The sequence below is a fragment of the Lycium ferocissimum genome, chromosome 6, assembly GCF_029784015.1.
Source record: "Lycium ferocissimum isolate CSIRO_LF1 chromosome 6, AGI_CSIRO_Lferr_CH_V1, whole genome shotgun sequence".
NCBI lineage: Eukaryota > Viridiplantae > Streptophyta > Magnoliopsida > Solanales > Solanaceae > Lycium > Lycium ferocissimum.
Window position 1 is genome coordinate 71,590,026 of NC_081347.1, and position 13,679 is coordinate 71,603,704.

The 13,679-nt window shown below is 34.5% G+C and overlaps 2 protein-coding genes across 4 annotated transcripts; both read left to right on the top strand.

The window, feature by feature from the left end:
- Positions 1–1,738: 1,738 nt before the first annotated feature.
- LOC132060995 (uncharacterized) lies at positions 1,739–3,601 on the top strand. 3 transcript variants are annotated; one of them, XM_059453881.1, is made up of 5 exons: positions 1,739–1,962; positions 2,215–2,424; positions 2,711–2,803; positions 2,878–2,943; positions 3,378–3,593. In XM_059453881.1, exons 1-5 carry the CDS (start codon positions 1,774–1,776, stop codon positions 3,387–3,389), a joined length of 570 nt encoding a protein of 189 aa, XP_059309864.1. In that variant the 5' UTR covers positions 1,739–1,773; the 3' UTR covers positions 3,390–3,593. The 3 variants fall into 3 exon arrangements, 2 of the variants coding, with proteins under 2 accessions (XP_059309864.1, XP_059309863.1); XR_009416079.1 differs by lacking the exon at positions 3,378–3,593 and having other exon boundaries at positions 2,215–2,461; positions 2,684–2,803; positions 2,878–3,015; XM_059453880.1 differs by lacking the exons at positions 2,711–2,803; positions 2,878–2,943 and having other exon boundaries at positions 3,380–3,601.
- Positions 3,602–7,860: 4,259 nt separating this feature from the next.
- On the top strand, positions 7,861–13,330 carry LOC132060996 (protein N-terminal glutamine amidohydrolase). The gene is made up of 6 exons (XM_059453883.1): positions 7,861–8,008; positions 9,853–9,958; positions 11,051–11,128; positions 11,255–11,385; positions 12,122–12,246; positions 12,902–13,330. Exons 1-6 carry the CDS (start codon positions 7,923–7,925, stop codon positions 13,057–13,059), a joined length of 684 nt encoding a protein of 227 aa, XP_059309866.1. The 5' UTR covers positions 7,861–7,922; the 3' UTR covers positions 13,060–13,330.
- The last annotated feature ends 349 nt before the right edge of the window (positions 13,331–13,679 follow it).

Sequence of the window (13,679 nt, forward strand, 5' to 3'; positions counted from 1 at the left end):
ATTTTCATGTTTTGTTACGTTATTTTCATATTGTATATTATTAAAGAATAAAAAAAAAGGTGTGCTTAATTTCTAAAATGGATTCGGGCCTATTTTTTTGTGGTCGACAAGCTTTATAAAAAGCAGCCGTCCAATTAATGACGAAGGTTGAAGACAACTAAAAGAAATTAGTGGAGATGAAGTGTTAGATATCTTAGATTAACTTTGAATTGTATTATTAAACTGGCATGTAATAATTTTTATTATTCTTGTAAATTAGTTTTAGGAAGAGTTATGGAATGATACATAAAAGACATGTTTGTCCTTCAAATGTTCGTTAGGCCTACCTCTGGCATAAAGAGGTCCCTTGCATTATAGAACGCGTTGCGTTATGTGCAATAATGTGTTTTATGTGCAATAACATATTCTTACCGTATACTGACTCATTTTCTCTTTTCTTTTCTTGTTTTATCTTTTTTTCTTTTAAATTTATTTTCAAAATGAACATTGACTGGTGCTAAAGGGGAACTCATGAGCATCCATATTTCACACGGTCTAAAGTTAAGAAAATAAACTTACTTTTTATAGAAATGAGGAAAATTTTACCAAAGACGAGATAATTTTACCATTGTCCCAACTACTTTCTTCGAGTAGCTGGGACATAAAAGAAGAAAAAAAAAATTAAAAACAAAACAAAAAGAAGAAAAACAATTTTACCATTGTCCCAACTACAGTCACAGTAGCATTTCTTTTAGATTGTCACGTGTAAGTCCACCATGGTGAATCATCATCTTAATTCTATTCCTATCTCAAGGTACAATTATTAGATTATTAAAAAAACATCAAGTGCTCTTAATAGGAATAAAAAATACTAAATCATAGAATAATGTGGTAGCGCCCAACTACATCTTATGAGAATTAAAGACAAGTATCAAAGCAAACATAAAACGTAATGTGAGTTGGGGTCGTGATTCCACATAGACCAATTATACGAAGAAAATAAAAGAAATAAAGTAAGGGAACAAGAAAAGAAATAAAGTGATGTTAGATCATGATTTTAGAAGAAGCAATTCACCAACGGCTGCCAGCAAGTAACTAAGCAAAATTCAAAGAAAGAAAAAGAATTAGATTTTGTTTTATCTTGGGATTCGTTAAATGGTATCACTTTTTAATATATTTGCATGATTTAATAAGTGTGTGGGGGGACTAAATAATTGTAGTGCTTATGATATCATTTTGTCACTACTATTATGGCAATGCAGAGAAAAGAAGAATTAAGCTTGAGAAAGATACACTCCAACACTTAAAATTGTGTTGCTAAGGATTTGAAATATGATTTTATAGATTCCAACTGCTAAACTTATGCACATACTATAATATTTAGCAGATAAAAGCAAAGTGCTCATGGCACTGTGAGGACGTGTCTATAAGCAAAAAACACTTACCGGAGAAACTATTTCGCTTACTCAATCTGACGATGAGTCAAATAAGCATACTCCGCTACTACTACAGTAATATTATTCCTTAGATTAATTAGTACATATTAGTTACTTTTCTCCGGTTTGAAGTGAAAATTTAAACAATTAAGGCCGACATTCATGTTAAACTTTAACCATAATGTTCGAATTTCTTGACTTGGTTGTCATTAAAATAAATGAAGCAAAATTTTAAGTTGTTGCTTTCTTCATCCCGTGCGATACTCATACGTGGTATTTTGAACCGACTTTTTTCCTTCGATGATTCCCCTAGGATCGGAATGGTCGTGGCAAGACTAGAGGGAAAGGTCTTGAAAGGATGAGGAAGACTATGGGAAGCAAGATGAAAATTGAGATCCCGCTTGGTAAAGGGAGGCCAACTAAGCCAACTCAATCGGCAAAATTATCCAATGAACTAGGGATAATTGCCAGAAATTTTCTTTCGCTTCCAAACAAGTGGAAGGAACTCACAAGAGAGGACAAAGATGCAGCACTAATTAGATGCCACGTAAGGATTCTATACTCTTGTAATTTTATTACATTATAGTGATTATAGTGAGTTCGCTTCTTTTGGGTATTGTAAGTTAACTCATGTATCCTTCGCTACTACGTATGGCTCTAGAGTCGAAGGTTGGTGTTGAATTCAACTTCACTTCTAATAACACAAAAAGCTTTCCAAGAATAAGAACCCCTTTTGACCATTGCACATTAAGGAATTTTGATTGTTCGTGTGTTTCTTCATAACATATCTGTTTTTTAGGAGAAGTTTGAAATTGATTTGGACGAGCATTACGTGAAAGATAGTTGTGAGGATATTTTGAAAAATAGAAGCCGACAATGGCGGTACAAGTTAAAACAGCTATTTGAAAGTGCACGTTCGGAGGAAGAAGCTCGTAAAATTGAAGTGCCAGAGTTGACCCGAGAAAATTGGAATAAGCTTTGTGATATGTGGGCTGATCCAGAGCATAAGGTAATTTATATTCATGTTATTATCCTTGTTTTTTTTTGTTTTTTTGATGAAGTAAGATGTTTCATTAGAAAAGCATCAAGTAGATGCATAATTACAGGGGCGTAATTACAGATAGGCAAAAAAACAAAAGAATTGCATGCCCCTAGGCCTCCATTGCACTTTGGGAGCAATACTTTATCCCATTTTACCAAATGAAATTTGTGTGTGCTACTATTCCCTTCCCATAGAAAATTTCATGTTATTATCCTTGTTGATTAAGTTACATATATTTATATGTTCTTTGTAGAAACGATGCGACATAAACAGGGCCAATCGAAGTAACCTTAAAATTAATCATTTCATGGGGTCAAAAGCGTTTGTACCGGCTCGTGCTGAACTTGTAAGTTATACCATTTTTGTTCTTTTTACTAAAAATATTTTAGTTCTACTTCATATTAATATTTTATTTTATAGGCTGAAAATGGAGTAGAGCCTGATAGAATTGAGTTCTACAAGAGTACTCATTACTCGACTGAAAAAGGATGGTCATCTCTAGAGGGCCGAGACAAACTATGTAAGAAAATTATTATTTTAATACCATATCCATTGCATTTGTCCGGGTAAATATTGTTGAAGTTGCGTCTTCCTTCTTTTTGGCTTAGAAATCGAGATTAGCCTTGAATAATTCATAATAAATTTTTTCTTGTGATTGAACTTTAAAATAATGAAAATTCTACTTTACAACAGAAACAACTACTCAAGTCAATTCCCGAGCGAGTTTGGTGAATTCCATTTTACCAAGGAATATTGATTTTGTTATAGTCTTCCCGAAAACTCGATTTCCAATCTAGATGTTGTGTTATTTGAAAGAATTTGTGTCTTGTGCTGCTATTTGGTAGCGTGATTTTCACTGCAATATAGTTGTATTTGCTGCTAGATTATAATTAATTTAAATAATATTACTATTCTTATGCAGAACACCATGAAAGATTTGAAAGATATATATACTTCGGGAGAGCCGGGAGAGCCTTGCATGACTATTGATCAAATTATGGATACTGTACTTGGTACAAAATCGGGGTACATAAAAGGTCTCGGTTATGGTCCGAAACCCGATACTACCAGAGCCACACAAAGAAGAACAGCAGAGTTAGAAGACTCCCTTAGAAAGACGAAAGAGGAGAGCTGCTAGTGCCCAACATGATTTACGAAACGATTAAATGCAAATGAAGTTGTGGTAGAAACCCAAAGCGGTCAAGATAGAAAACCAAAGAGTCCCGGATAGAAACTCAAAGAGTTCGATACAAGCATTAAATTCTCAACTGGTTACTTTAGCAAAGACGCCAAGAGGAAATGTTTAAAAAAATGCAACATTTTGCTAGCTCATCGCCATCAAGGTTAGAAGTAACACAACTTTACATGATAAGTTCTATTTTTCAACTTTACACGCCAAGAGGATTGTGCACTCATAACCATTGAGCTTTGAATTCTTCAACTTCTACACTTTAAATCTAATCTTATTTTGCTTCTCTCTTTTCCGCAGTATTAAATGTGGGAATTGAATCAAGACCGATTGCAAGCTAAGTGTCACCACATTATTAGTATTTTGGAAGAAACCCGCACTATCCGTCTTAGTTTAGGAGTAATATTTCATATATTTCGGTTGGATTGGTACTTTGGAAGAAACCGCATTGTCTATCTTAGTTTAGCAGTAATATTTAGTATATTTCAGTTGGATTTTCTTGTTAGTAGACATATTTTACATTTATTTAGGAGTTTGTAATGAGATATGATCTCAGTACAATTTTAGTTGTTAATTGTATGATCATGGGTGAATTGTATCATTATCTGGCATGTTAAAATTATTTTGTTTTCAATTTATGCAATTCTAATTTTAAAAATTATTACCTACAAAATAATTAAACGTGAATGTCTATAATTAGTGACAAATATTTTGTTATTAAAGGATTAATTTTTGGCGACGACTAAACTAAATTTTTCTAGACAAATATATTTTCGTCACGAAACAAATTAGTTCGTCATAAGTTGACTACATTTAGTGACAAAAATATATTTGTCCCAATATCCTCCTCCTTGTTGGGTACGAATTAATGCTTTATGTTATGACAATGGTAATTGTCACTAATCATGACAATTTATAGTGATAATTTTTTTTTGTCGCAAAAAGCAATACTATTAGTGACGAGATGAAAGATTCAACTACAAAATTGTAAACTTTGTTTATAACAACAAATTTGTCACTAATCCCTATACGTTTAGGGACGAAACATTTTTTTGTATATAAAAGGTAGTCTTTAGTGACGAAATTACATTATTTCAGCTACAAAATACATATAACTTTTGAGACAATTTATATCGTCACCGAAACGTACTAAATAGTTAGTGACAAGGTAGTTTCGTCGTATTAATAGGCTCTTTAGTGACAAAAACACACTATCAACTACGATAATCTATCCTTTTTATGACAAATATGTTAGTCACAAATACTATGCATTTGGGGACGAAAGGAAGATTTCGTAGTTAATAAACTTTATTTAGCGACGAAACACTAAGTTGTCTTTGTATACTTTTAGCGACCCGCTTTTAGGGACGAATGATTGACGAAATTTTTTTTCACACAAGATTTTTGGTGACGAAATATGACTTATAAGTGACGACATTATTTGTCCCTGATAATCGAATTTGTTGTAGTGAGACTAGGGAATCGTTTTGGCGGCGTATTATACAATGTGTCAACTGATACAAATGAAGCAACTACTAGCACACTAGGGAATCGTTTTGCCGGCGTACACAATTAATGTGCCAACTAGTACAACTAAAATGGCTTCTAACAACATCTAGTGGCTGCTCAAGCCCACTATAAACGAAGTACAAGTATGCTGAAGTGCTATATTGTGCATCGTGTTGTATTTTATTATCTAATAATGCATTTTTGTGCTTTGCCCTTCGTTAAACTTCCTTTTGAACTTGAAGTGGGGGAAAAAAGGGAAAAGGGTCATCAAATTTGCTCTTATATTGTTTGAACTTTAGTAACTTTGCTCTTCATTAAACTATCAGGGGTCTTTTTGTTGAAACAGGTCGTCTCAACATGACTAGGGGCCTAAAGCCAAATTTCAGAGAGGGACTCTAATTTTATTTTATTTTTAAAGGGAAAGATCGTCATATATATTTTTATTAAGGTCCACTTTTCTAGTTTTTTTTAGATGCGAAGTCATTAATTACTGTTTTATAATCGTCAAGAACAATGCAAAGTTGTTAACAATTTTTCAAATCAATTTATTTGAAAAAAAAAAGTTAACTGACAATATAGCTAATCAATCACGCGACTAAAAAATTCTTCTCTTTTTTTCTTTTATAAATATTGTGCACTCCCTCTGTCTCAATTTATGTGACGTAATATGAATTTCAAGAGTCCAGCTTCTTTATTTTTATCGTGAGCAATTCAAACATACAATCTTTAAGTTTTTTTGAAAAAACAATTTACATATTTAGAAACTACATAAAAGTACCATAAGTCATAATAATTTTTTAAACAAATTAGCATAAAACTCAGGGGAAAGAACGTGCGTGCCCCCTCAAACCAAAATAATTACCCGCCCATACCCCCATTACTTTCGTACCCCCAGAAAAATTTAAAACTATTTACCGAGATGCCCCCAAATTATGATAGCAACATGGTATATAAATATACTGAGATGGTATCATCGAAGATTGCTTCAGTCCTTCTCTTAGTCCTCTATGATACCATCATGCCATATAAATATACTGTGGTAGTATTATGGATGATCAAAAACACACTTTTCTCTAAAAGAACAGCTGTGATACCATCATCTTATATACATATATTGTGATGGTATCATGGAGGACTGCTTCAGTCCTTCAACGAGACACTCCTCGAGACCATGGTACCACCGTGATATATAAATATACTGAGATGGTATCATGGAGGACTGCTTTAGTCCTTCTCTTAGTCCTCCATGATACCATCATGATATTTAAATATACTGCGATGATATCATGGAGGAAGGGGTTTGGGCAAGGGGGCATGTCGGGTAATTAGTTTGAGCTATGCTGGGCAGAAGTGAAAATTGTTTGAGAGGGGGCATGGGCGTGTAATTAGTTTGAGTTGAGCGAGCAATTAGTGATGTTTTTCTTAAAACTTAATAAAAAATGAGACCCCAAAAATTTGAGGGCCCAAAGCCATTGCCTTAGTTGCTTTGGCCTTGGCCGGGCCCTGGGTTCAAAACCAGGTTATTCTGGGATTATTTGTCCCACATTTTATATGGAATAAATAATTTCATGATTGTGATTAAAAAAAAAATATCATGATTTTAGGTAATACCATCAACCAAACACATAACAAATTTATTCATAAATTTTATACAGAGGTTACCCACTTAATCCTCCAATCAAACAACGGCTTAATCTAATATTAATCATATCTTTATATTTTTTTTTTCTCTCGCCCCCTAACGAATCTCCAACAGAAGAGTATGTTTTAACCATAATCGAAAGTTGAGGGCTAAATTTAGACATTTCTCTTGAAGAATTTGAACATGGGAAGTCTAACCATTTCACATAATAGCTTCGTACATGACAAAGGCAAATATAAGACGATTTGCTAACGAGAAGAGTATGAATGGACCAAAAGTGTAATGGATGACAAAATTGAGCACTTTCAACAACATACCAAAGGTAATCCCACAAAGTGGATCTGAGAAGGGTAGAGTGTACGCAGATCTTACCTATACCTTGGGAGGTAAAGATGTTGTTTCCAATAGACCCTCAAAGACAAGGACAAACAACTCAAAGAAGTATAGAATGTCACGACAAAATATTATAAAAGAATGATAAGGCAGTAGGGAAAAAAAGGCAACAACAACAACAACAACAAGAAGCCCAGTATAATCCCACCATGTGGGGTCCGGGGAGGAGTAGAGTGTACGCAGACCTAACCCTCACCTTGAACGCGGGCGTTTCGAAAGACCCTCGACTCAAGAGATAGAGAAGAGAGAAGATAAGAGAAAAAGACAAAAAAGGTCGGATAGGTGCAAGATATCGAAAACAATATGATAATACAAATACCAAAAGCGAGAAAGTCATGGTAGACCAGTCCGGGCATAAAGGAGCATTAACTACTATATATAAATAAAATAATCAAAGTACAACTATAAGCAGCAATCAGATGCATAAACCAAAGGTAATAAACAAATGAGCGAAACTGCAACTACTAAGGTGAAAGGGTAAGCCACCTAGCCTTCTATCCTAATCTGAGTCCTCCACAACCTCCTATCTAAGGTCATGTCCTCGGTGATCTGAAATACTACGACTAACTAACATAATAAAAAGACAAATTTGACCTTTTTGGAAAATGAGACGAATTAAAGAAGTGGATGCCACGACGTCGTAAGATGCTTATGAGATTTCCTACTGACCTCTCCTTACTAAACTAAAAACTGAAGAATAATCAAGAACTGCAAAATAAACTTTAAAAAAAAATGACAAGTTCAAATTTGGAAGTGAAATCTTCATCATCTACAGCTCCTTTGCAAGTTCCAAACTTTAATCATACCCCTTATTATTGGTACATACACATTTTCTCTCTTTTTGTTTTTGTTTTTTTTTTTTTTTGTGTGTGTGTGTGTGTGTGCATTCTTGAGATACATATATAGTTGGTGATTACTGTTTGTTTATGAATTCTGATGTATAATTGATGATACCCTTTTCATTTGAAGATCTAATTAAGGGAATTGGTAGATATGTGTATGTATACATTCTTGAATTACAAACATAGTTGGTGATTACTGTTTGTTTATTGTAGATACCCTTTTCGTTTGAGGACCTAATTAAGCGAATTAGTACTCTCTCTGTGTGTGTGGGTTTTTTTTTTTTTTTTTTTAAATGGTGGTGGCGTGGGAGTGGGGAGGTGGGGTGTGTGTATATACATTCTTGAAAAATATATATATATATATATAGTTGGTGATTGCTGTTTGTTTATGAAATCTGATACATAAATGATGATACCCTTTCATTTTTTGTGGTTTGGTGGGGGTGGGGGTGGTGTGGGTTGTTATATATATATATATATATATGCATTCTTGAAATACAGATATAGCTGGTGATTGCTTGTTTGTTTAGGAAATCTGATGTATAATTGGTGATACCCTTTTCATTTGAAGACCTAATTAAGGGAATTGGTATACTCTCTCTCTCTCTCTCTCTGTTTTTGCTGTTTTTTGGGTATATATTAGCCTTCTTGAAATACAGACATTCTTGTTTATGAAATGTAATGCATAGTTAAGGATGCCCTTTTGATTTGAAGATCTAATTTAGAGAATTAGTTCTCTCTGTTTATGTGTGTGTGTGAGTTTATTCATTTTTTTGGTGTGTGTGTGTGTGCGCGGGGGGTATGAGTATGTAGCTGATGATTGCTGTTTGTTTATGGAAGCTGATTCATAATTGAGGACACCCTTTTTCGTTTGAAGACCTAATTTAAGTGAATTCTATAGCTGACCAGTTTTAGGACCTCCCCTTTTCTTTTTCCTTTAATTTTTTTAGTATGACATTGTACATGGAATTAGGTGCAGGAAAGATGGTATGGGCACTATTGTTATTTAAAAAAAATTATGGAAGTTTTGTAATTGAGTAATGAAAGAGCTAAATATTTCTTTGTAATGTGAATTAATTAAAAGACTTAGCCTTATTTTACTTGGAATGGTGGTTACTACACTTTGAGGAGGCTGAACTAATTCAGCTCCTAGCTTCTGGTTGGAGAAATGGAGTGCTTTATTAAGTGAATTTCATGTTATTTGATAGATAACTGTTATTTGGATCTTCAGTTATCTAATGAGAATTCAAGATATGAATTTGGAACTTGTCAATCTTTCATTTGGTTGAAGCAATAATTGAATTGAGCAGAAATGTGGAATAGTTATAATATTACCTAAAAGAAGTAATGTTATGTCCCACATCGGTGGACATAGTGTGCTTATATGGGTTTAAATAGCCTTGGGCTCTCCCACCTTAATAGCTCGCTCTTGGGGTGTGAATTAGGTCCAAAGTTGATACAAGTAAAAAAGAAAAGAACTTGTCAATCTTTTATTTAGTTGAAGATTGAAGAAATATAATGCACTAGTGAAAAATAACTTGGACTATCTTTCTGAGCATATTTCCAAAGAAACTCTTCTTTCTACCTGAAAATATACATTCATAACACGAAGGGAACTTTTGAATCCTGTTGAACTAAGCACTTTTGTTCTTAAATTTGACTTGTTTGTTTTTAGTTTCCATTCGCATTAAGCTAACTTACCAAGGATCTAGAGAGTTCACTTTTGGAATTGAGGCATAATTGATTGATTGATTAAGATTATCTAGCACTAACAAGAAGTATTTTTTTTGTCTGCTTTCTGTGTTTACTTGTTATTACAGTGAGGAAAACATTTACCTGCTATGCAAAAAGCTATGTGATGATGGGCTGGCAGATCCTGATGGTTCTGATCTGTTTGTTATTTTCATTTCAAATGAGAAAGAGCAGGCAACTACTCTTTTTTTCTTCCTTTGGTTACTCGTTACTGTTCTAAGAAATTCATGCACTTTATTGATACTTCATCTCAGTGAAATGATAGTTGTATAGATCTGTTTCACTACTCGAAATGGTAATTTATTTCGTAAAAAAACTAGCAAAAGTTTATTGGATAACAAAATGATGTTAGCTGCAAGCCTTTGTCTGCAAATGGAACAGACTAATTCTTTGAAACATTAGATCAACTTGGTCTTTTGCTTTTTGCTTACCATTTGACAATGTAAATGCATTAGGGCGTGTTGGTATGAAGGAAAATGTTTTTCTAGAAAATTTATTCTTGGAAAATACGTGGGGTTGTTACTTATTTTCTAGTGTTCGGTAAGTCCCGAGAGCATCTATATGTAATCTAGCAAAACACTATAGGAGTGGGGATTCAGGGGTTGGCGGGAAGTGGGATTGTCAAGGGTTGGGGGTATTGGGGTTGTTGGGGGGGGGGGGGGGTGAGGAGACAATGAACTTGGAATGTCACTTATGGAACTTGTTTCCCTACTTTCATTAGGGAAGTCATTTTCCTCATTTTTAAGGAACTTGCTTTTCTAGAGAAAATATTTTCCAAAACATTTTGCCCAACCAAACATGGGAAAATTGGAAAACACTTTCTGGAAAATGTTTCCCTCCATACCAAACACACCTTAATCAGCTCAATTTTTCTCTCCTTTTCCAGTTTCAACAAAGTAAAAGGATGAAGGGGATTTCATGTATACATGAATCTGAAAATGTTCCTGGGCATTCAAATAACAACAACAACGACGTACACGGTGTAATCCTACAAGTGGGTTCTGGGGAGGGTAGTTTGTACGCAGACCTTACCTTACCCCTACCTTGTGAAGGTAGAGAGGCATTCAAATGAGTTAAAGATAAATATGACTTGAACTTTCTTCAAAACCAAATCAACACAGTACTTCGAGTCTATGAGTTAGTTTTCTAGTATTACTGTTGCAATCCAGCTTAGCTGTTTTAATAAGGAAAGAGACAGAATGTATGACAGTTGTACATAGCAAAAAAATTTTGGGCATATTAAGTAATTTATTGATATGCTTTCAGATTCCTCTGTGGCATCAGAAGGCTAGCCAGCGAGCAGAGGGAGTTATTCTGTGGGACTATCATGCCATCTGTGTACAAGTCAGATTAACCTACTCTATTCTAGTACAAGCTGAAAATTGTTAAACATACGGATTTTATTTTTCTCCAGTATAGCTATGTGGGATTTCACGTTCTTAAGAAAATCTGATTGCAATGATAATGCAGAAAAAGAGAAATGAAAACTCTTCATCCTTAGTGTGGGATTTAGATTCAAGCCTTCCGTTTCCATCTCCTCTTGGCTCCTATGTCGCTGAAAGTATTCGTCCATCAATTCAGATATTTTCAGAATTCAAAAGGTAATAACTGTTCTAGTCCCTAGAAGAAACATTATTTTATTGAGTACATTGATAAAGCTACATACCTCTAGAACTTTTGTTCTTAACCGAGGAAGAAGAAATGTTATTTCATTCTCTTTTGTAGGAGATAGATATGTCGTATTTGCTCAAATTAAGATTCTTGAACTAGTGATGCAAAAGTAGTTCAATCGCCTTTCTATGTGTTGTTTTTCTCCATTTCCAACCTGAAGTCAACCCAACCTTAAAATGTTTCTAACTTTTCGTCACATTGCATATTGAAAATTTACGCTCTACTTAGTGAATCTCATTTTTTGTTTATCTTTAAAAAAAAAAAAAATTACTATTCCACCCCATAGGTGGTGGTCTCATCTCTTTCACTGACCTTTCTCTGAAGAAGAAACAATAGCATGTCTTTCTTGTCCTAGTGGTCAATGAAGTGGGTTGATAACCATGAGGTCTCAGGTTCATATTCCAGCAGAGACAAAAACACTAGGTGATTTCTTCCCACCTGTCCTAGCCTAGGTGGACAGAGTTACCTGGTACTTGTTGTTGGTGGGAGGTAGCAGGTACCCGTGGAATTAGTCGAGGTGTGCGCAAGCTGACTCGGAACCACGGTTAACGGAAAAAAAAAAAGAGAGTATGTTTTTCTTCTGGTGCTAAGCAATGGTGTTGACATCGTGCTTGGAGTGATACACTAACTGCAATCTAATGAAGAACCAACTTTTGGCCATTTCAGGTGTTTTCGAGTTGTGCATGGCCCTATATTTCTCCGACACTTCGCATCAGATAGAAGACATATGAAGGATTCTGCTGGAAACTGGATTGCTGAACCGCCATCGCACGAAGCTATTGTTGCTGAAGGTAACTGCCGGAAATAAAAGTTTGTGAAGTTATGCCTTTTTTCCATTTGTTGGTACTTGGTACATGTTGCAAGCAGGTAACTTCAGTTTAGTGCATGGAAGGACATTAATTATAGTTTTATAGCCTGCATGTTGTTGGCTCAGTAATGTATAAAAGGTCAACCACAATCATGGTAAATTTACGAGTTTTTAGCCAAATTTGTCCCTTATCTATGGGAGTAGGTCTATATTTATCCTTCAAATATAAGTATATAACCTTGAGCTTCTTTAGTCCCTTAACCTTTGGTCCAACTAACAGGATGGACTCTAACGGTGACTACAAAAGAAACAAGCCAAAAATGGACGGAGACCGAGTTGATGATAGGTTTTATTGGATGGGGAAGACGTGTATTATTGCAATTTATATTTAGTCCCATTTTATATAGTATCATTTTTCATAGCTAACTTATGGAATAGAACATACAAGGGCCAGTACGTGTGAGCTTTGAATAGTTGTTCCTTATTAAAATAGGGAAGAACACGCTTACATTACCTAAAGATTTCTGATAGGTACCTACCTATATAGGGTCATCTGGTGCATTTAGTGATAAACCACGGTGACCTCTTGTTAGTTTGCGTTATAATTACTATTTTCATTCTGCCTTTTGCTTGTACAGATGGAGCCGTACACAACCTGAACGAGTACATTACAGTCTCTCCAGATGATGTAGTGAAAAATGTGGAAGCTGATACCATCAATGTTGTTTTCTCGGAAAAACTTGGCGTCGTAGTTGGTGAAAATGATTTGTTGGGATTTTTCTCTTTGATTTCCTGATGAGAGTTGAAAACTGTACTAGCTGAAAGTTGAAATCATGGTCTTGGATTTTAACATGTAAAAAAGAAAGTGCTTTGTGAGAGTCTTGCCAATAGAGGGGTGGTGTGGAAGAATTCTTGTTTGGTCAAGTTTTTTGGAGTGATTTTATTTTTTAGAACTTGTACAAACATTTTCTTGGCTGGTGAACATGGTTGAAGGAGGGCACATTATACAGTACAGTGATTTCTTCAAAATACTCTTCATCAAAACAAAATTAGCAGTTTCTGAGCTACTCCCACTTTATCAAAACAAAAATTAGCAGTTTCTTGGCTACTTTTTTTTTTTTTTTTCTTTCAAGTTTTAGTAGGCCTTTGGCCATGCGTTTTCAAACCATAGGTTGAAATCATGACCCCAAACCAGCATTTGGACATGCATTTTTACTCATGGTTTCAACTTTTTTAAATATAAAATTTAACCCATAAGTTTATATTTTGTAAAAAAGACCCATAAGTTGGTAGATATTTTTAACAATTACCCCCATCAATCATTTACCAATCTCATTAACTTCCACCAACCTTTATTTATGTCTACCAACCTTTAATTTATGTGGGAGGATTATATTAAAGAGTAGTTACATTACT

What these genes read in the sequence shown, in the direction of transcription:
- LOC132060995 (XM_059453880.1), top strand. Translation starts at nt 1,774, where the DNA reads ATGAGGAAGACTATGGGAAGCAAGATGAAAATTGAGATCCCGCTTGGT. An exon ending in CAGCACTAATTAGATGCCAC is followed by an intron (nt 1,963 to 2,214) that starts GTAAGGATTCTA and finishes TCTGTTTTTTAG; the next exon opens with GAGAAGTTTGAAATTGATTT. An exon ending in GGGCTGATCCAGAGCATAAG is followed by an intron (nt 2,425 to 3,379) that starts GTAATTTATATT and finishes ATTCTTATGCAG; the next exon opens with AACACCATGAAAGATTTGAA.
- LOC132060996 (XM_059453883.1), top strand. Translation starts at nt 7,923, where the DNA reads ATGACAAGTTCAAATTTGGAAGTGAAATCTTCATCATCTACAGCTCCT. An exon ending in AATCATACCCCTTATTATTG is followed by an intron (nt 8,009 to 9,852) that starts GTACATACACAT and finishes TTGTTATTACAG; the next exon opens with TGAGGAAAACATTTACCTGC. An exon ending in ATCATGCCATCTGTGTACAA is followed by an intron (nt 11,129 to 11,254) that starts GTCAGATTAACC and finishes ATGATAATGCAG; the next exon opens with AAAAAGAGAAATGAAAACTC.